Source organism: Mauremys reevesii, linkage group 10 (genome assembly GCF_016161935.1).
Source record: "Mauremys reevesii isolate NIE-2019 linkage group 10, ASM1616193v1, whole genome shotgun sequence".
NCBI classification, from domain to species: domain Eukaryota; kingdom Metazoa; phylum Chordata; order Testudines; family Geoemydidae; genus Mauremys; species Mauremys reevesii.
This window is the reverse complement of record NC_052632.1, coordinates 771,314-792,067: the sequence shown is the minus strand read 5'-3', so window position 1 is coordinate 792,067 and position 20,754 is coordinate 771,314. Positions and strand designations below refer to the sequence as shown.

General features: G+C 50.8%; 1 protein-coding gene across 1 annotated transcript; it reads right to left on the bottom strand.

Moving 5' to 3' along the window:
* Positions 1 to 894: 894 nt before the first annotated feature.
* Positions 895 to 14,880, bottom strand: PDIA3 (protein disulfide isomerase family A member 3). The gene is made up of 14 exons (XM_039491838.1): positions 14,621 to 14,880; positions 13,522 to 13,528; positions 11,910 to 11,988; positions 10,375 to 10,492; positions 9,040 to 9,147; positions 7,381 to 7,510; positions 6,685 to 6,801; positions 5,949 to 6,074; positions 4,926 to 5,108; positions 4,236 to 4,344; positions 3,897 to 4,025; positions 2,608 to 2,687; positions 1,926 to 1,983; positions 895 to 1,549 (listed from the first exon to the last, which is right to left on the bottom strand). The coding sequence occupies exons 1-14, from the start codon at positions 14,760 to 14,762 to the stop codon at positions 1,433 to 1,435; spliced, it is 1,503 nt and encodes a 500-aa protein (XP_039347772.1). The 5' UTR covers positions 14,763 to 14,880; the 3' UTR covers positions 895 to 1,432.
* Positions 14,881 to 20,754: the final 5,874 nt, after the last annotated feature.

Here is a 20,754-nt window from a genome sequence, read left to right as displayed (position 1 = left end):
TAGAGGGCAGGGGAAGCCCTGCTGCAGCAATGAGTGCTGAGACAGACCACAGCCGTACTCGGATTTACCAGCCCTCCACTGCAGCACTCTGCCTCCATGACTAGGAAGCCACTCATCTCCCTCCTACCTGCACCAGGGTAAACAGAGCAGTCTATAGTACAGCAGGCCAGCTGTTCATGGCAATTCAAAACCTTGGAAGGGATGTAGGCTTGGTGCAGCCAGCCAGCCAGCAGGAGACAGGACAGAGGGCTACAGGCACAGGCTAGCTCATTAGCTGCAGCATTAGGAGCCCTGGGAGGCTCTTGAGTGAGAAGTAAGAGGCACCTAGAGGCTGGCTCAGCTGCAATCACAGCTGTGGCCTGCCCATGAGGCCCTCTGAACAAGGGAGCTGAGCACCAAGCAAAGTGCCCTGCCTTTCTATCTGGCAGGGGGATGCTTTCACAGCTGGTCCTAGCCTCTTGTGGCACTGAAGGGTTTGCTCACACCCTTGCCACAGCTCTGACTACATGCCAGGGAGAGGTGCTGTGCTGCCAGGCCCAGCACCAAGTGAAACCCACTTAGTGCTTGGCACAGCTTGAAGCACTCCTAGAGTGACCGGCATGCCCTGGAGGTAGCTGTAGGAACAGCCCACGGCTAAGTGAGTTAGTGCAGAATGCTACCGGGTCACATGCTGGCCCATGGCAGGGAGCTCAGAGCCTGCAGCCATGGGCCTCCGGCAGGCTTCTTGCCCCTTTCACCCCTGGTGTCTGGGGCATTCACTATGGCAGCTGTGCCCTGTCACAGAGCCTGTGTTCTGTACACAAAGGGGTGAAGGGGTCTCCTCTGCCCCTAAGCACCATGCAGTTCTACCCACTTCCTCCTGCACACCCACTGCACCACAGCCCCCCTCCTAGGCCAACTTCCCACAGAAGCACGGCAGGGGCCACTCCCTCACCAGCCTCTTGTACTGGGAAGTAGCTCATGGACCACAAGCTGGAGTGTGAGGGCAGGTGGGATTTGTTCCCCATGCATTCTCACAGCCCTCAGGAACCAGCTGGGAGCCAGGCAGCACTCCAGGGTCTCCCAGCTTGCTGGGGCCACATACACAGGACTCTCAGCAGCAGCCACTGGGCACAGATGTGTGGTTTTAAAGGGGTCCATTTTATTGTCTCTTCTCCAAATGTACAAAAAAATTAGAAAATAACGTGTCTCCCCCTGCCCCCCCCTTCCCCACCCCTCAATCACCCCCCAAGTCTGGGGCAGCCCCATAAGAATGCAGCAAAGAGACGGCAGGAAATTAAACACAACTAGGTACAGCAGTTGGGTCCCTTCAGCCCACATTGCATTGGGTACAGTTTCCTCACTCCCCCGAGCTGGCCCCAAGTCACCCAGGGCTTCCCCACTGCCCACACAATTCCTCCTGACACACTGGTGAGCTGGGTGGTTAGGTGCTTTACAGATCCTCCTGGGCCTTCTTCCTTTTCTTGGGCTTTTCCTCCTCCTGCAGCACTGGAGGGCTGGTCGCCTCCCGCTTCAAGTAGCTAATGAAGTCACTCACCTCCCGGCCTCCCTGCAAACAGCACAAGAGCATGAGGCCAGGGCTGAGCATTAGGATCCTGGCTTTGACACTCCCTGTTGTCTTGGGAATATCTGCACCTGCTGGCCCCAAATGGGGAGTGTTCACGGCCTCACGGGAGACCAAGCTTCCCCAGACCGTTTCCCTGAGAGCCCTTTAAGGCTCTCCTGCAGGATGCACCACCGTGTCCTAGAGGTGCAGCTACAGGGCAGGCATCCCTCAGTGTGCAGGGCAGCATTCCTGGGGTCCTGCGCAGCCGCACAACACTCTTCAGCTGCAGGGATTTTACCTGGATGTGCACTGCCCAGAGCTGTAGCAGCAAGGAGGAAGCCTGCCTGCAGAGCTCCCAGGGCAGGAAGCAGACACTCACCTCATATTTCTTTGGATTCTGCTTGTTACCAGCTGGAGCAAAATAGATAGTGGGGAAGCTGGGGAGAGAAGAGACATGTCAGCTCTGTGTTCAGCAGTCTTCAGGTCCCAACCCTCATGGTGAGTCTAGTACTCAGCACGTGGGGCAGCAGGTTTGCCCTGAGCCACAGAAGGGAGAGAATCACTGTTGTATGGAGTCTATTGCCACACAAGTCAAGGGACAAGCAGCCAGAGGAAGCCCAGAACAGTAGCAAGCCATGCCCCAGCAGGAGTTATGAGCACCATCAGTTTGGCCCTGGCAGCAGAGCTGACTGAGTGCACCTGGATTCAGGTTTGCACAAAGACAGGTGCCCAGTGCTGTTCATCCTCAAGAACAGTTTCGGCAGTAGAAGGAGGGGCAGCCCAGGGAAGGTCAGGAAGCTGTGTGCAGGTGTGCCTGGGAAACACAACAGGAACAAGGGCAGATGCTTTCGGTTGAGTTACTCCAAGTCTGAATTTCTGCTGACAGCTGCTCAGGAGCAAGACAAGCAAGTTCCCAGTGACTCCCACATGCACATCAGCCCCCAGCTGCCATCAGAGCCAGAGAGATTCCCTAGCCCTTCTGTAGCAGTCACTGGCTAGAGGCAGTAGCCAGGACTCTCCCCTGCCACCCCACCCAATGTCATACAAGCTGAAGCGCTTACCCTCGGACTTCGTATGGAGAAGGCACATCATTGGCTGTAGCATCCATCTTGGCTATGACAATGTTGGGGTCTTTGCTGAGCTGTTGGTAGGACAGCACATTAGTGAACAGATCATCACTAGTCTATTGTGGACGCTGGGGGAAGATGCTGACCCCCCCCCCCCAATGTTCTACTAGGACCAGGAATGTGTGTTCTTTGAGGCCAAGGGGAGATGGGGGAGCCACAGGGGCTCTTGGCTAGGCGCATCAGAACAGCCAGGGGAGGCTGGGGCAGGATCTGGGACAGCAGCGTTCATTTGTACAGTGCCTAACACAATGAAGGCCCCTGGGTGCTATGGTAATACAAATACTCTAGTTAGAGTCCAAGCTTTGCCCTGAGAGAGACCAGGCAGTGCCAGTTCAGGCTGGTATTGGCAGCAAGGAGGGCACAAGCTCGCTGTCTGATATCCAGGCGAGCACTAGAGATACATGGGCAGGTACAACATTCAGGCCCCTCCAGAGAGCACCCCTGGCTCAGGTCTCCTTTAGGAGGCTGCCCTTCCAATGTACACCCTCACCCACTGCCTGTAGGCGAGATGGCCAAGGCCGCCTGGGTGAGCAGGGGAGTTGCTGCCTCTAACAATTTATAACAAGTTCACAAATCCTTGCCCTGTAAAGATCAGAAACAAGATCTTTACAACAGGAAACTTCTGTTTAAAGGGACATTAAACGAGAATAGATTCATCAGATTTTTCTATTTAGCAGGATGTTACCATATTACAGAGTGGGAGCATCATTACACGCCCATCTCATTTCTAGTGATTCGATTACATTGGTTGCTGCCTATGCTTCTCCCCACGTGCCTTAGTTCACTGGGACAGGATGAAGAACTGAGGAGTACAGGAGCCAAGGGAGCAGGCCTGAGCCGAGTACAGCCAAACCATCCCTCAGGCAGGCTTCTTTCTAGCAAGGATTCCCTGGGGACCAGCTCTCAGCAACGTTTGGACAGAAGACAGTGACCCGGAAAGACATGCAGCCACTGGAGGCTAGTGACTGACCAGGGAATACTGGTGTGCCCTGGCCAGAGCCAAAGGAGATGCTCCCGGTGCCACCCAACCTCAAACATAACTAGAGGGCAGAAGTAGCCAACTGCATCCTGACCGATGCCAGTTTAGAGAGCAGTCAGAGGAGGCCCCTTAGGCACATGCATGCAACCTTATGGCTTGGCCGGCTGAGCATGACCCTCGAACCGCTCAGTTTTGGGGGATGACTGCTGCATTCAAACCTGACAGGCAAGAGCTCCCAGCCTACCTTTTCTCCTAGTTCCTTGTACTTGGGCTCCAGGTTCTTGCAGTGGCCACACCATGGGGCATAGAACTCGATCAGAACGTCTCTGTCCTCCGCATTAACAAGGTCATCAAAGTTTTCAGCAACCACCACCTGGAAAGATTGAGTTCTCCAGATTAGCAGCATTTCTGCACATGAATAGCCACATGCTCACTCTCCAGGCTCTGACCCGAGTGAGCCTGAGCCTCATGCAGCAAACTGCATGCAGTGGTCCTTGAAGCCTGCACAGAACATCTGTCAGCTCAACATGCAGCGTTCTAGCTGGAGAGGCAACAGCCACGTACACGTCTCAGCAGCACTTACCTTCACAGGACCATCATTGTTCTCTGGAATGGGCTCCGATTTCAGGTATTTCTTCAGGTTACCATCAAAGTAATCCTGCAAGAATCTCTCCAGAGCTTTCCCATCACGGCTACAAATCAAATACAGGCGACATTTCAGAGCCATCTGGCACACAGGACTAGCAAGTGCACTCTACAAATCCCAAGAGAGTTTTATTCTACCCACAGACAGCAGCACACTGGAGAAAGCCACTCGGCTCCTCAGTGCTAACCCAGGGCTCTAACTCCCCTAGATGACCCAGGGCACAAGAGCCACCCTTCAGGATTTTGGGAAAGTGCCTGGTGCACACATTCACCCCAGTAAGTCAGGCTTCCTGCTGCCCACGCTTCTCCCACCCAGGAGATAGGCTGAAGTGGGTCTCCCATGCCCTTTATTTTAGGTATTCACTCCTTCTGCTGTTCAGTCTCACGTTATTTTCTACCCTGGTCTTTACTTTTTAGGTATCTTGGAATTAAACCCTCAATCCTTAGAGCTTGCAGCTCCTCCTTCCATAGTGTGTAACTGCCCAGTGGCAGGCTTGCCACACCTACTCCTCTGCCACGCAGGAACATCCAGCTCAGGTGTCCTCCCAGTGAGCCCAGGTGGGTGGTAAGTATCTGAGAGGCTTTGCCTGTGACTGGATAGGAGGGGGGCACCACGCCCAGGACTTACGAGAATTCCTCCTGCATGACATATTTCTCTCCCTTGGCGGTTCTGATGGCAACGACAGGAACCTCCCCTGTGCTGCTGTCCAGGCCAAACTCTGAAAGCTCATGGCCAAAGGTTTTTCTACTAGCAACCGCAAAGTAGAGCTTGTGTCCAGCATCCAGGAACTTCTGTGCCACCATCATCACTCTGAGTAAAGCAGAGGAAATGTGCTGTTATGCTTACAGATGTTGAACAGTTTCTCCAAGACAGTACAGCACTTGGGGAAAGGAAGAGAACTACCTCTTTCAAGCTGAAACAGAACAGCTAGAAACAATTAGTGGGGGATCTGCTGGTTAGGAGGTTCTGCAAAGAGAAGTAACATGAAAATGCAGCTGGAGAAACAGGAAAGAAAGGAACATGCTACTAAACTGGATGTAACCTAGGGATCTCCCAAGGGATAGCTTCAATAAGTCTCCATTTTGCACTGAATACTCCATAACCCCTCAGTCAGCTCTGATCAACCAGGTCTCCTGTGGCTGCAGCACTGCATAGGGAGTCGAGCTCCAGTAAGGTGGAGTACAAAGAATGGAATTGAGCATGAGCCTCCTCAGCAAGATTAGTAGTTCTGGGTCTCAGTCGGATGTGGACAGACGGATAAAGGAATCAGAGCTCCTGATAAGCATGCCAAATGTACTGTCTACACCTGATGCTGAACGAATGCTCCAGGCATGTTAGCTGGCTGCCTGCAACCTATGGAAACACCAACTGCTTGCCACAGAAGCATAAGCTGGAACAGGCAGTTTTCCAGAATCAGAAGCAACTTTTTGAGGAACAGGATAGTGGCCTGCAACGCCTCTCTACTTGTAGTGACAACACACCCTGCAGACAGAGCCAAGAGAAGGGAAAATTTACTAGAGTCCCAGAAATGATTTCTGAGTTTGCACCCTGGAGACAGCATTCTGCCAGATAAACCACAGGAATCCACCAAAACAGTGCACTGCATAGGGGAGGAATACTGTGGCTTAGGATTTATCTCCCTTTGGTTACCTGTTGCGCCAGTAGTTGGAGCCCTTGGCATTCTTCTCATAGTCCACATCATAATAAGCCACCAGCAAGTCCTTCCCTTGTATCAAGTCTTTGTTATCTTCTGTCATATGTGGACAGATGCCAAAACTATCAACAAAGCAGTAGTTAGCAACCTGCGTCTCACTATCTGAGCCTTCCTCCCCACCCAAAAATAAGCCTGTCCTAGCGCAGTCTCCTTCTCATCCAAGATCACAGGATCCATACAATTGCCAATATCCAGCAGGCCTATTTGAAAAGTGTTTTCTTCAAATAACTCATTCGTGCATCAGGCCAGTTTGTGGGGTTCTGCTACTGTAGCTGGACATACAAAGTTACACATGGGTTTTGATCAAATTAGGGACCTACTTTTATTTATGACAAAAAGTGACCTAAAATCAAATGAGCAAACCAGGTAACTGGAATGCTAGATCAAGTGCCCAGCAGCCATGGTCAGCGCAGAGGAAAAGCCCACATAGAAATCTCATTCTTGAGAATGAATGATGGACGTGCAGTGCATTAAGTACCCACAAGCCAACTATTCTGCGTGTTCCATTAGAAGAGAAGAACCCCTAAGATCAGCTAGAATTTAGTAGCCCAGAGGCAGTGCTACTAGCCATGCCCAGCCAATAGGACTGAAGCCAGACTGCTCAGAGTCTAGGAATTTAGCTGAACTCTGTCACCCACCCTAGCCCTGAGATCGAAGTGAGATGTCACTCACATGTTCTCCTGGAGAAACTTCTTGATCTTGCCACTGGTGATTTTGTCCTCTGTATACCTCAAAGTGCTATCCTCAAATTTGTTTGCCAGGCGTTGAGGACGGAATAAGACAACACCCCTGAACAGAGGAGGAGGAGAGAGCACAACATGAAACAGTTGAAGGAACTAGCAGTATGTGGATGAGTGGGCAGGTACAGTGGTAGACGCCTTTCCAAGTACACAGTGGGATCATCCAGGTCCTGAACAAAGCTACCTGTACCGAAGCCACCTGGCCAAGCCTTATGCTACTAGCCAGAACAAGCAACAAGATTTCTGGAAGTTAACAAGTAAACAACCCCCACCCTGTGGTGACAAGGGAAGAGAAGGATGGGCAATATGGGAACAGCCAGCCATGGAGACTTTACAAGTGTTTATCCATCAGCTTCTCTCCCCTGCCCCTCCACAAGAACCATGACCTGCTCACTGTAGTTTATGGCTCAAGGGTCTCAACTGCCCAACAGCAGGACCTAGGCAGGCTGGTCTGAAGGGATTTCCAGCTGGGCCCAACAGTACTGATTTTAGAAAGATTAACCTCATCTGGTCTTGCCCACATGAGAAGCTATGAAAGGAATTCACTTTCCAAGGCACGGCTGTCTGAGAGGGGTCTATGAGGTTGTCCCTGCTGCCCCAAGAACCACCTGTACACTGAGCCACTTACTCTCCGTCTGCCTCATACTTCTGTATCAGCGCCTCCTCGCTGGTGTGTGCAAAGCGGTAGCTCTCTCTTAGGTTGCTGGCTGCTTTCATGAACTCTGAATAAGCATCACCAAATGCATCTTTGAAGAAGCCTGCAACAGAGAGAGACACGGGGACCCTGCAGAATCTCAGCAGATGCCATTTCACTGGTTGACTCAACTCTTCTGTCTTTACTCTGCCTGAGAATCCGTCCCTTCTGAATGGACTCTTCTCTGCCCAGCAAAACTGCTTCTGTTTAGCAAGGCTCAATTTCCCCGTGTTCCTTTAGAAATACACCAACATTTCCTTCCTTCTTTCTGCCCCAGCAGGAGCCAAGCAGCTTTCTTTGGGAGTACATCCAGCCCAATCCCCAGCCCAGAAGACTGCAGCCCTCTGGGCACCAAGTTTGCCACTTGCAGCCAGAGATGGAGCTGCATGCTGGGCAGCTGGGGTCTGGATAGAGGCAGTGCCCTATAGCAGCAGTTCTCAAACTGTGGGTCGGGACCCCTAAATGGGTCACGACCCCATTTTAATGGGGTCACCAGGGCTGGCTTAGACTTACTGGGGCTCAGGGCCAAAGTCTGAGCCCCACAGCCCTGAGTGGTGGGGCTCAGGTTACAGGTCTCCTGACTGGGGCTAAAGCCTTTGACCCCTTCCCCTCCTGGAGCGGTGGGACTCGGGCTTTGGTTCCCTCCCCCCCCCGGGTCATGTAGTAATTTTTGTTGTCAGAAGACAGTTGCAGTGCCAGTCTGAGAACCCCTGCCCTATAACATTGCTCCACAGGACTCAGAGCAGTTTTTCCACTGAGTTCTGGTCTCCTTCAAGCTCCCATTTGAAATGTTCCTTGGATTAGCTTAGTTGCTATTGCGATGACCTGAGTCAGGCTAATGTGGTGAGACTGTTGAGCGCTACAAGGCTTATGCAACAGCCATCCCTGCATGTCTCAGGTATGGCTGGGTATAGCATATTGCCCCCAGGGGATGAAGTCAGAACAGGCTCCTGGGGGAGACCTGGCCATTTCTTCACATTTTTCATACATCTGTAGGTGCCTATCCAGTGCTCTAGTATTAACCTTACTCTGAAAGAAAAAGCAAAGCCTTGTGATGCATCATCCAGAACCGTACACCAAGGCATTATCCTCAGCTAAGCAAGCTGCTTGCCTTGTTGCCCTTAATAGTCCAGCACCAGCAGTTCTGAGCCTATTTCACCAGCTATACTGGTGACTTATCCAGATATTTTTGGACACCACTGTCCAAGGCAGGGTTTCTCAACCGTTCTGTGCATCAGACCCCAGGACCCAACACAGTTTAGCAAGGCAGCAAGCCATTCCCTGGTGTCACAAAGGTTAAGAAACACTGGTAAGATACTTACCCAGTTACACTGGGTATCAGTGGATCTGCATGAGTGATGGGGAAGGATGTTTTGATATCATCCATATGCCATGGTCAGATGATTTAAAATCAGGATACTCTGGGGGCCATCTTGTGATATAATCCTTGATGTTCATGTTTGGCTCCAAGAGCCCAAGGCAATCAGATTCCAGCAAGCGGGGAGGGAGGGGGAGAGAAGGAGTGGGATGGGGACTGGTGAATGTGTAAGTATCCAATGTAGTTTAAAGGCTGTGTTGGCCCGTACTACTCACCCACCACAGAAGCATCTTTGTCACTGATGAATTTTTCAAAATCTGCCACAGAGTGGAGAGCCACTGAGGCAGGCCCTGCCTGTTTCTTGAGGTGACTGACAATCCCATCTGAGGAAGAAGGAAGAGACGCATACAGCAGTGTCAGAGTGATGGTTTTATGGCGTTCTAGGAGACCGATTCCATGCTTTTAGGACAGGGATTATTTCTGCACCATATGCCTGTTCAGTACTTAGCTAAACGGGACCCCAACCAAGTCTCTAAGCACTACTGTAATACAAATACGTATGCATCCCAGCCCCACAATGGAACTCCCATGAAAGCATGTTGAGCTGGAAGAGATCCATAGGGGATTCCCAGAGCACCAACATCCCAGCAGGACCTATTCACCCCCAATTCTTCTCAAGAATTGCAACATTTACCATGCAAATGTAAAGCCTTCCTCCCCTAGCTACCAGTGCAGTAACATAAGGAGTCAAAGGCTTGCCAGTTTCAAGAGACCAGTGCGCAATGCTCATCACAAGATGTTACGTAAACAGAGTGTCTTTGTGTCTACTCTGAAACCTGACCTTGGAGCACTAAACCAGTGGCTCTCAACCTTTCCAGACTACTGTCCCCCTTTCAGGAGTCTGATTTGTCTTGTGTACCCCAAGTTTCACCTTGCTTAAAAACTACTTGCTTACAAAATGAGACCTAAAAATACAAAAATATCACAGCACACTTACTGAAAAATTGCTTGCTGTCTAATTTTTACCCTATAATTACAAAATAAATCAATTGGAATATAAATATTGCACGTACATTTCAGTTTATGGTATACAGAGCAGTATAAACAGGTCATCTGTAAAAAATTTTAGTTTCTACTGATTTTGCTAGTGCTTTTTATGTAACTTGTTAAAAATCTAGGCAAATATCTAGATGAGTTGATATACCTCCTGGAAGACCTCTGCGTACCCCTGGCTGAGATCACTGCACTAAGCAACAAGCCCTGGGCAACAGCTGCACTGCAGTGGAATTCAGAGATAGGTAGATGCATGTTGACAGTACCAGACTGATGAATGTAACAAATATTCTCTCCTTCCCGTGTCTTTTGGCCACTGGATCTCTCCCACTGCTGATCAGATGTGGACAAGGCAGACTTGCAGTGCCTCATCTTTACCAGGAACCAATTATGTACTCAAGTATCCAGGGCTTCTACTCCCATCCCTCCCATCACCATGCAGACAAGTTGAGCCTGGTAACTGTGGGCCATGCAGCCAGGATGCTCCCATCTCCATGGCAACAAGTCAAATTCAATCCAGATGGGAAAGTGCTGCAGCACCATGCCAGGATCCTTACCTGCTGTCCTGGGCCCATCATAGGCACCTGCCTCTTCACCATCCCTGAAAACCTTCAGGGTGGGATAGCCACTGACTCCGTATTTGTTACAGGTGTTTGAGTTTGCTGTACAGTCAACCTGAAGAAGAGAAATACTGCTTCTTTACACAGTCACATTCATGCAGTGTCGGCACACAGCACCACCTCCTCTGCTGCAGAAATCAGAAGCAGCACAAGGCAGCTGCCCCATAGAGGGCTCACCACATAATTCTATGAAGTAGAGAACTGCAGCCTCAATAGGGCATTCAAAGGCAAAGTTTCTATCCACAGGGAAGGGGCTTCTGGCAGAAAGTTATAGGAACAAACCTGGCACCCTGTATGCCTTTATTTGCAGAACATGCAATCAATGCTATAAAAAATATGGAGCAGGCTGTATCCATGTCCATGGAAGCTTATAGGCCAGATCTAGTGCACCCACAGGGTGGCCGGAACATGGACTTGGGGAGATCTGAAGACTGTTAACCTGGCGAACAAAGTTAGGCAAGTACATGCTGGGACACTACATGAGAGACTAAAGTGCACCAACTGCAATGTGAGAAGTGCCACTGATAACTCTAAAATTCCTTCAATCAGCCAATGTAACAGTGCCTAGAGACGGCTGAAACAGAAGAATGCTCCCCATGCCTGGAGGGACCGATACAAGTAAACGGGGACTGGATGGTGTGAAAAGACTGCGATGAGACACTGGCTTAGTGGAGTTGCACAAGTCAAACAGTGACAGGGTTCCCTGTACTTCTTAACCTCCTCACAAGAGAGATTCCCCTTACAGCAGCCCTCTGCTTCAAGGAAGTGCTGTAAGGCACTTCCCTGCATTGGCCCCCTGGAGTGAGCCAAGTAGGGCCTAGGAGGGTTTTGCCATCACTACTTAATGAAGGGGTTTGTTTGCATGTAGGGAGACAGACTCCTTTCCAGTGCTCTGCACACTGCAGAGGGAGAGGCAGGAGATGCAAGTGCATTAGGCATCAAAATCCCCTAAACCCAGGGTCTGAGCATGCCATTTACTGCATATAACGCCTGCAGATACACGGCCTTTGTTTTTCCCAAGCCGTGAGTACTAGTGTACAAAAAAAGTATTTTATTGCAGCGGTAAAGGGATGGGCTCTCTAGTGTGCCCTGTACAGGAACAGACCAATCCTCTCTGACAGCAATGAATGCCTAGTGCTCCAGAGGCAGGCAGCACACTACTTGCACAATACTGCCTCCAGCGGAGGAAATCTGCTTAAGATCTGGGGCAGGAGGACTCGGAGCCCCCAAATGGGGCAGAACAGAAACCCACACCCTCACATTTATGAAACAGAGGAAATTAAGTCAGACCCCGAATCGCCACGGAAACACTGAATGCACTAGCCCCAAGCACAGGCTTTTAGTAAGTGGGCTGTAAGTGTAAAATCTTCTGCCTGTGCCAGACGCCATTTAAGATCCACCACGAAGATGGTTCCAGCTCAGTCTGAGCAGGTAACCGGTCACAGAACCGTGAACTCGGGCTAGGTCCATACCTTTACTAGAGGGACAATTCCTTTCAGTCTGGTAGCAGCAGCCTCATACTCCGGGGCTAGTCGTTTGCAGTGCCCACACCTGAAGGGGAAGTGACAGTTCGGTTACAAGGAAAAGCCTCCCTGCAATTGGAGAGATGCCACATTTCCATTTACGAAGGATCTCCACACTGTCACACAACCAACCCAAACAGTCTTCATAGAAACAGTGAGGCTTCCCGGAAGGATTTTCAACTTGGAGCTCAGACAAGGGCTGAGGGAAAGAGATGGAGTAAGTCACATTGACATTATTCCTTCCCAACATTTTGGAGTTCCCCTACTTGACCAGAGTGGGAAGAAAAAAATGTGTTGATCTTCCCAGAGGCTTTACTCTATTCGCTAGAATGCAGGCCAGCGCACTATTGTGTTCCTACAGATGCCCAACAACCATTAGCACTAAGCACTGTGATTTAACTCCTGCCCACTGAGATGAGTGGAATTAAGTCTGAAACCTAATATTAATGAATCATCCAGTCAACACATTTACCTGCTGTGAATGGACTTGCCAGGTCCTGACTTTCCATCCATTTCAGAAGAAGATACACAGGAACAAGATTTAAGCTAAATGTACGAATACTTGATGATTCCATAACTTAATTCTCAACACACTAACCACAGAACCACGATATAATTTGATGCTTAATACAGGCCTGAAACACATGGCAAGTTGTATTTGCAGCTTTGTCACCCAGTGAACTGCTGTCTAGTTTACAGAGTTCTGCAGTTTTCAGCAGCAGGTAAGTTAAATTCATTTTAATAATCCTGAAAGTTGAGTAACTCCTTACAGAACTGAAAGTAAAAATAAACCACTATTTTAATCATCTCAGCTAATCAGTAACCCAAACTAACAAAATGGCAACATTAGTCAAACATCTTCTGGTGCCAATAGCATTATCCACCACACACTGTAGCTTTCCCTCCTCTGGCAACATTTATCCAGACGTATATTGCAAAATCTAGTGGCACAGAATGAAGGGGATTATATTCATGACACCCAGTTCCAAAGTTCCTAGAAATCCTAGGTTTCTTTTACTCTGCCTCCTTCAAGCAATTTAACTAATGAAAGCCTGTCCATGAGCGAATGTTTTTTTCCTTAATTCAAAAGAATCTGTGTAAGTGACCAAGATTTGCTGTTCCATTTGTCATAAACAAGGTGTTAATACATTTGTTTGGCTAGACAAATGTACTCAGTGAGTTGATGACTTATTCACTATTCCACAGAGTCGAGGGGATGCTTTAGGAAGTCCTGTGTATTTCTGGAGCTGGACACCAATTCAGAAGTATAAGATAATACATCAAAATTGGACCACTCTTGTGGAGTGTTCATCAATGACTTGCAAACAAAAACCTGTTTTCTAACCAATTAAAAGCAGACACCACAGCAGAATCCTCCTCATCTTCCTGCAATCTAATGCATGATGGAAGTTGTAGTTCTCATTCTATACCAGAAAATTTTGACAAGTTCATAAGTAAAGCAAGCAATTAGTACTTCATAGAAATGCAGAACACAGTCAGCTAGAGAACACAGACCCTTATATTAAGGCATCCAATTTCCAACTAAGAATTGTTTTGATACCACGGAACTTAATGTTTTAATCATATTAATTTGGAAGTAGCCTACCATAGTATGCTTCAAACAGGGCATATGCAGTAAGTTATGATAACTCTGCACTTACCAGTTATTTTCATGTTGTATTTTCGAAAAAGACAAGGCAACAAACAGCAAAGAGTCTGCCAGAGTAAACCTTGATTGCCTGTCCTAGGGACTCTGTGCTGGAGCCCAGTGTAGAGGGAAGGCCTGAGGTCTCCCACCAGCCACTTGAAAGCATGAAACCCTTAAGAAATAAAGATGCCCAGAGGGATGGATGGACTCACCACTGGGCCCAGAATCAAGGGCAGCACATTGGACATTACCCCACAAGGGGTGGGGCTAAAAGACGACCTGGTGGGAGGTCTGAGTCCCAAGAGCGGCTGCCCACCACAGGACGTTCAGCAAGGGACGCTAAAGGAGGCGAGCCTGCCATGCCACACCCAGCTTCGCAGCCACGGAGCTCTCTCGAGTTCTCCGCCCTCAGGGGCTGAGCTACAGGGGCTTGTCTACACGAGGCGGCCTTGCTGCCCCGAGGACACAGCACAGAATAAGGCCCTGGGTGCTGGGCTCACGGTCTCCGCACCAGGGCTGCTCCTGGTGCCCACCGGGCAGTGGCGTCGCCGCTTCCCAGCGCACTGAGCCCACCCCGAGTTCCGGGGCTCCACCCCGACAGTCACCCACGTGCGAGGCCAGGCCCCGCTTTCAGCCAGGCAGGAACCGAGCACCGCGGGGCTCCCGCCAAAGGGACCCGCGGCTGGGCCCGGGGGAGCGAGGCGGGCACCCAACCCCGGGCCCTTCGCGGGGCGCGGGGCCGCGACGGCCCGTGGGGAGCCAGGCCGGGCCCCGGCGGAGGGGGAGCCCCGGCCCCGGCGGAGGGGGAGCCCCGGGCCCCGGCGGAGGGGGAGCCCGGGCCCCGGCCCCGGAGGGGGAGCCCCGGGCCCCGGCCCCGGCGGAGGGGGAGCCCCGGGCCCCGGCGGAGGGGAGCCCGGGCCCCGGCGGAGGAGCCCCGGCGGCGGCGGAGGGCCGGGCCCCGGCCCCGGCGGAGGGGGAGCCCTGGCCCCGGCGGAGGGGGCCCCCGCCCGGCCCGGCCCGGCCACCGGGGCCAGCCCCGGGCGCTCGGCCAGGCCGCTCTCGAAGTCCGAGTCCCCGAGCTCCAGCACGTCGGAGGCGCGGCCCGGCCAGGGGCCGAGGACCAGCAGCAGCAGCAGCGACCGGGGCAGAGCCATGGCGGGCAGCGGCGCGTCGGGCCGGGCGGTTCCTGCTTCGTTCCCTCCGCGGCGGTGGCGGCCGGACTCGACTCGAGCGGCTACAGCGCAGGAAGTCCCGCCCCCGAACCGGATCTGTAGTGTGGCAGCTCTCCATTGGCACCCGAGTGGCGCGTCACGGAGGGTGGGCGGAGCCTGGGATCTCAGAGGCCCCACCCCTCAGGCCCGTGCCCTATAAATTGGCTGGATCGCTGCCTCCTTCCAGCCTCCAGGGCTTTTGCTTCGAGGCTGCGCCGGGCTCTGCGCGGAGGCTGCGCCGGGCCTGGAGCGGGCGCGTGCCCCTCGGGGAGCTGGCAGCCATGGCAACCGCGGGGAGGGGGCGCGTGCTCCTCCGGGAGGGGGCAGCCATGGCAACCGCGGGGAGGGGGCAGGGCCGGCGCTGGGAGCGGGCGCGTGCCCCTCGGGGAGCTGGCAGCCATGGCAACCGCGGGGAGGGGGCGCGTGCCCCTCGGGGAGCTGGCAGCCATGGCAACCGCGGGGAGGGGGCGCGTGCTCCTCCGGGAGGGGGCAGCCATGGCAACCGCGGGGAGGGGGCAGGGCCGGCGCTGGGAGCGGGGCGGGCCCAGGACTTGACCGCCCCAACCTCCTCTGCCCGTTCGCCGCCTGCAGGGCGCTCCCTCCGCGGGCGGGAACGCTGCGCTCGGCCCGGCCCCGCCCCGGAGCCTGTTGCTGGGAAGCGCCCTGCAGAGGCGCTGGGCACAAGCCGGGCCTGGGTGCGCTGTTCCCAGCCCGGCACCTGCTCGTCTCCCGGCGGGGGCAGAGCCGGGTTCGCCTCCGGGGCACGTCTGGCTCGGCCGCAGCCCGAAGGAGGGTGGCAAAGCCGGGCAGCGCGTCCCCCTGTACACGGCAAAATCCCGCTTCCTGGAGCCTCTGACTGCTTGTCAGGGGAGAGTTTTCCCCAACCAGCGCAACGCGTCTCTGCCACTGGCCTGCAGCCGCCGGGTGAAAGGCAGCAGGGGGCTGTCGCACCGCCCGCGTGAAGTCACAACAAGCCCAGATACCGCAGGGGTTTGTCAGCAGCACTCCCGCGATACAAATTGTTCCAGCGCCTTGAGCACGTAACAAGGCAGTGACCGATTCCCATATCTAAGTGGACGCTTCAGAGGGAATTTGGGAGACAGCCTGTAATTACAGAGGTGGCGTTTGGCTAGAACACTAGACATAGACATGAGTACAGGCAGTCAGGATCTGCATAACGGCATTGGAGCTCCTCTGTAGGAAACCTTCATATTACTCTGGGTAGTGAGACGAGGTGGGTGTGATCATGTCTTCTCTTGCTAGACCTGAAGAAGAGCTGCGTGTGGCTCAAAAGTTTGTCTCGCTCCCCAACAGAAGCTGGTCCCATAAAAGCTATTACCTCACGCACCCCATCACTCTAAAATCCTGGGACTGACATGGCTACGGTAACACTGCATACAATCTGGTTAAGAACATAACGGCTATACGGGTCAGACCAATGGTCCATCTAGCCCAGGATCCTATCTTCCAACTGTAGCCAATGCCACATGCTTCAGAGGCAATGAACAGAGCATGCAAGTGATCCATTCCCTGTTGTCCACTTCCAACTTCTGATAGAGGCTAGGAAGAGTCGGAGCATGGGGTTGCATCCCTGGCCATATTGACTAATAGCCATTGATGAACCTATCGTCCATGAATTTATCTAGTTCTTTTTTGAACCCCATTATAGTTTTGGCCTTCACAACGTCCCCTGGCAATGAGTTCCACAGGTTGACTGTGCATTGTGTGAAGAAATACTTCCTCTTGTTTCTTTTAAACTTGCTGCCTGTTAATTTCATTTGGTTGCTCCTAGTTCTTGTGTTATGAGAAGGAGCAAATAACACTTCCTTACTCTCTCCACACAAGTCATGATTTTATAGACCTCTATCATATCCCGACTTACTCATCTCTCTTTCAAGATGAAAAGCCCCAGTCTTTTTAATCTTGCCTCATATGAAAGCTGTTCCATATCCTTAATAATTGTTGTTGCCCTTTTCTGTATCTTTTCTAATTCCAATAAATCTTTTTTGAGGTGGGGTGACCAGATCTGCACGCATACCATGGATCTATATAGTCGCATTATGATATGGTTAGTGGAATATGTACAGCATGAATATGTTTGTTTAGTTTAATAGAGGGCTGTCAGGAAAAACAAAGAGGAAGGGAAACAAATAGTCAAGATAAGCCGCACCCCTTGGTAAACACTTCAGGGTTGTTAAGAAAGACTGTCCAAACTATTAAGCCCAGAAGATTCCACCTCCTTGCTCCAGCCAAGTTATAAAACTGGTTTTGACCAAGAAGGCCAAAGTACAGGAACTAGCAAGATCAAAAGGCCAACAGTAGTTTAAAGATGAACATCGAGAGGGGAAGTTGTTTCGAGCAGTGGCTCTCAACCTTTCCAGACTACTGTACCCCTTTCAGGAGTCTGATTTGTCTTGTGTACCCCAAGTTTCATTTCACTTAAAAACTACTTGCTTACAAAATCAGACATAAAAATACAAAAGTGTCACAGCACACTATTACTGAAAAATTGCTGACTTTATAATTTTTACCATATAATTATAACATAAATTATTTGTAAAAGCAGCAAAGAGTCTTGTGGTACCTTATAGACTAACAGACGTTTTGGAGCATGAGCTTTCGTGGGTGAATACCCACTTCATGACATGCATCCGACGAAGTGGGTGTTCACCCACGAAAGCTTATGCTCCAAAATGTCTGTTAGTCTATAAGGTGCCACAAGACTCTTTGCTGCTTTTACAGATCCAGACTAACACGGCTACCCCTCTGATACATAAATTATTTGGAATATAAATATTATACTTGCATTTCAGTGTATCGTGTATAGAGCAGTATAAACAACTAATTGTCTGGATGAAATTTTAGTTTGTATTGACTTTACTAGTGCTTTTTATATAGAGTGTTGTAAAACTAGGCAAATATCCAGATGAGCTGATGTGCCCGTGGAAGACCTTGGCATATCCCTGGTTGAGAACCACTGATTTAGAGGAACCAGACTAAGATGCAAACACCCACTGGGGGTGTCAGAAGAAGGTAGGCCTCCCTGGTTACTGCCAGGAGCTGGTGTGCATTAGGTAAGATAGATGTGTGTAGACTGTTTTAAATCCTTTGATGCATTGTTCCTACTGCAAAGGAAACAATTGTTTGGGTTTTAAGAAGGCTGTCTAGTCATTACATTCACCACTGGTTGCAGATTCTTGATGGGAAGAATGGCAGCTTCTGAACCCAGTCAGACCTCTTAGGCAAGCACATTTGATAGACTAGGTGAGGGTATGATGAAGTGGGAACTTTAATATTTTGTATATATACTGTGTGTGCCTCAGTTTCCCCTATATGCTGTATTGTCACCTTGGCATGGAAAAGAGCTGTTTTCTCTAGAGAGGCCCAGAGATGCAGGCATGATTGATGCCTAGCTTTCTCGAGTTTGGGACCCAGGTCAATGGAGAGTCTGTGAACACAATGGCAAATCCAATCTCTGGGACCAGCCGGGGAACAAAGGACTGAGGAGAGGCCAGGTGGGACTGGCACCAGGAACTTGAACATAGAGGAGAGAGGGACAGAGCTGGAGCCAAGGGGGTCACAGTGCTTGTCCAGGGCTCTGGGCTAACCATAATGGACCATGCTGTAACTTTCTTTTCTCTGTGCTAACCGAGGCCTTCCTATTCATAGATTCTAGGACTGGAAGGGACCTCGAGAGGTCATCGAGTCCAGTCCCCTGCCCTCATGGCAGGACCAAATACTGTCTAGACCATCCCTGATAGACATTTATCTAACCTACTCTTAAATATCTCCAGAGATGGAGATTCCACAACCTCCCTACGCAATTTATTCCAGTGTTTAACCACCCTGACAGTTAGGAACTTTTTCCTAATGTCCAACCTACACCTCCCTTGCTGCAGTTTAAGCCCATTGCTCCTTGTTCTACCCTTAGAGGCCAAAGTGAACAAGTTTTCTCCCTCCTCCTTATAACACCCTTTTAGATACCTATGGTGTGTTCCAATTGATAATAAGCCCAACTGTTTCTTAGCACTAGGTGAGTGCCCCTGCAGATGCTGGTGGGGCTGCATTGCTCCCTAAGATAGCACAAGTCTCCCTCAGGGGTCTGCCTTCGTGGGACTCGCTGACTGGAGCTCATGGTGGGAAGCAGAGTGGCTGAAGGGCCAGAGATGCAGCCTAAGGAGGCGGTGATGCTGTGTGGCTTGCCTGGAGGAAGAGTGAGACCCTCAGGGGGTCTGGCTCACTGAAGGGGTCCTCCCAGAGACTGTTCCAAAGCTGGGGCCGTAGCAGTGATCCTGGGGATCCGTGACAGGGCGCTCTGAGGAGAGGTAAAGGCAGGAGGCCTTAAGGGGTGCGCCAAGATCAGAAAAGAGACAGAGGTACAACTGGCCCTGTAACCATGACAACTTGTTTTGTGAAGCAGTGGTATGGCAGTTCCTTCACAGCTCCCTTCCTGCTCAGGAGTGACTGGAAGGGAAAAAGAACAGGAGGACTTGTGGCACCTTAGAGACTAACACGTTTATTTCAGCATGAGCTACAGCTCACTTCTTCAGATGCATAGAATGGAACACACAGACAGGAGATATTTATACATACAGAGAACATGAAAAGGTGGAAGTATGCCTACCAACAGGCAGAGTCTAATCAATTGAGATGAGCTATCATCAGCAGGAGAAAAAAAACCTTTTGAAGTGATAATTGAGATGACCCATAGCAGGTGTGAGGAGAACTTAACATAGGGAAATAGATTCAATTAGTGTAATGACCCAACCATTCCCAGTCTGTGTTTAAGCCTGAGTTAATTGTATCTAATTTGCATATTAATTCGAGTTCAGCAGTCTCTCTTTGGAGTCTGTTTTTGAAGTTTTTTTGTTGCAAAATTGCCACCTTCAAGTCTGTCACTGAGTGATTAGAGAGGGTGAAGTGTTCTCCCACTGGTTTTTGAATGTTATGATTCCTGATGTCAGATTTGTGTCCATTTATTCTTTTGCGTAGAGACTGTCCGGTTTGGCCAATGTACATGGTAGAGGGGCGTTGCTGGCACATGATGGCATATATCACGTTGGTAGATGTGCAGGTGAACGAGCCCCTGATGGCGTGGCTGATGTGATTAGGTCCTATGATGGTGTCACTTGAATAGATATGTGGACAGAGCTGGCATCGGGCTTTGTTGCAAGGATAGGTTCCTGGGTTAGTGTTTATGTTGTATGGTGTGCGGTTGCTGGTGAGTATTTGCTTCAGGTTGGGAGGCTGTCTATAAGCAAGGACTGGCCTGTCTCCCAAGATCTGTGAGAGCGAGGGATCACCTTTAAGGATAGATTGTAGATCTTTGATGATGCTCTGGAGAGGTTTTAGTTGGGGGCTGTAGGTGATGGCTAGTGGCGTTCTGTTCTTTTCTTTGTTGGGCCTGTCCTGTAGTAGGTGGCTTCTGGGTACTCTTCTGGCTCTGTCAGTCTGTTTTTTCACTTCAGCAGGTGGGTATTGTAGTTTTAAGAATGCTTGATAGAGATCTTGTAGGTGTTTATCTCTGTGTGAGGGATTGGAGCAAATACGGTTGTATCTTAGAGCTTGGCTGTAGACAATGGATCATGTGGTGTGTCCGGGATGGAAGCTGGAGGCATGTAAGTAAGTATAGCGGTCAGTGGGTTTCCGGTATAGGGTGGTGTTTATGTGACCATCGCTTATTAGCACAGTAGTGTCTAGGAAATGGACCGCTTGTGTGGATTGGTCTAGGCTGAGGTTGATGGTGAGATGGAAATTGTTAAAATCATGGTGGAATTCCTCGAGGGCTTCTTTTCCATGAGTCCAGATGATGAAGATGTCATCAATGTAGCGCAAGTAGAGTAGGGGCGTTAGGGAACGAGAGCTAAGGAAGCGTTGTTCTAAGTCAGCCATAAAGATGTTGGCATACTGTGGGGCCATGCGGGTACCCATAGCA

Coding starts and splice junctions, on each gene's coding strand:
- PDIA3 (XM_039491838.1), bottom strand. CDS start 14,762: ATGGCTCTGCCCCGGTCGCTGCTGCTGCTGCTGGTCCTCGGCCCCTGG. Junction 4,345..4,925: donor GTCATGCAGGAGGAATTCTC/GTAAGTCCTGGG, acceptor TTTGATTTGTAG/CCGTGATGGGAAAGCTCTGG. Junction 1,984..2,607: donor TCTCCATACGAAGTCCGAGG/GTAAGCGCTTCA, acceptor TTCTCTCCCCAG/CTTCCCCACTATCTATTTTG.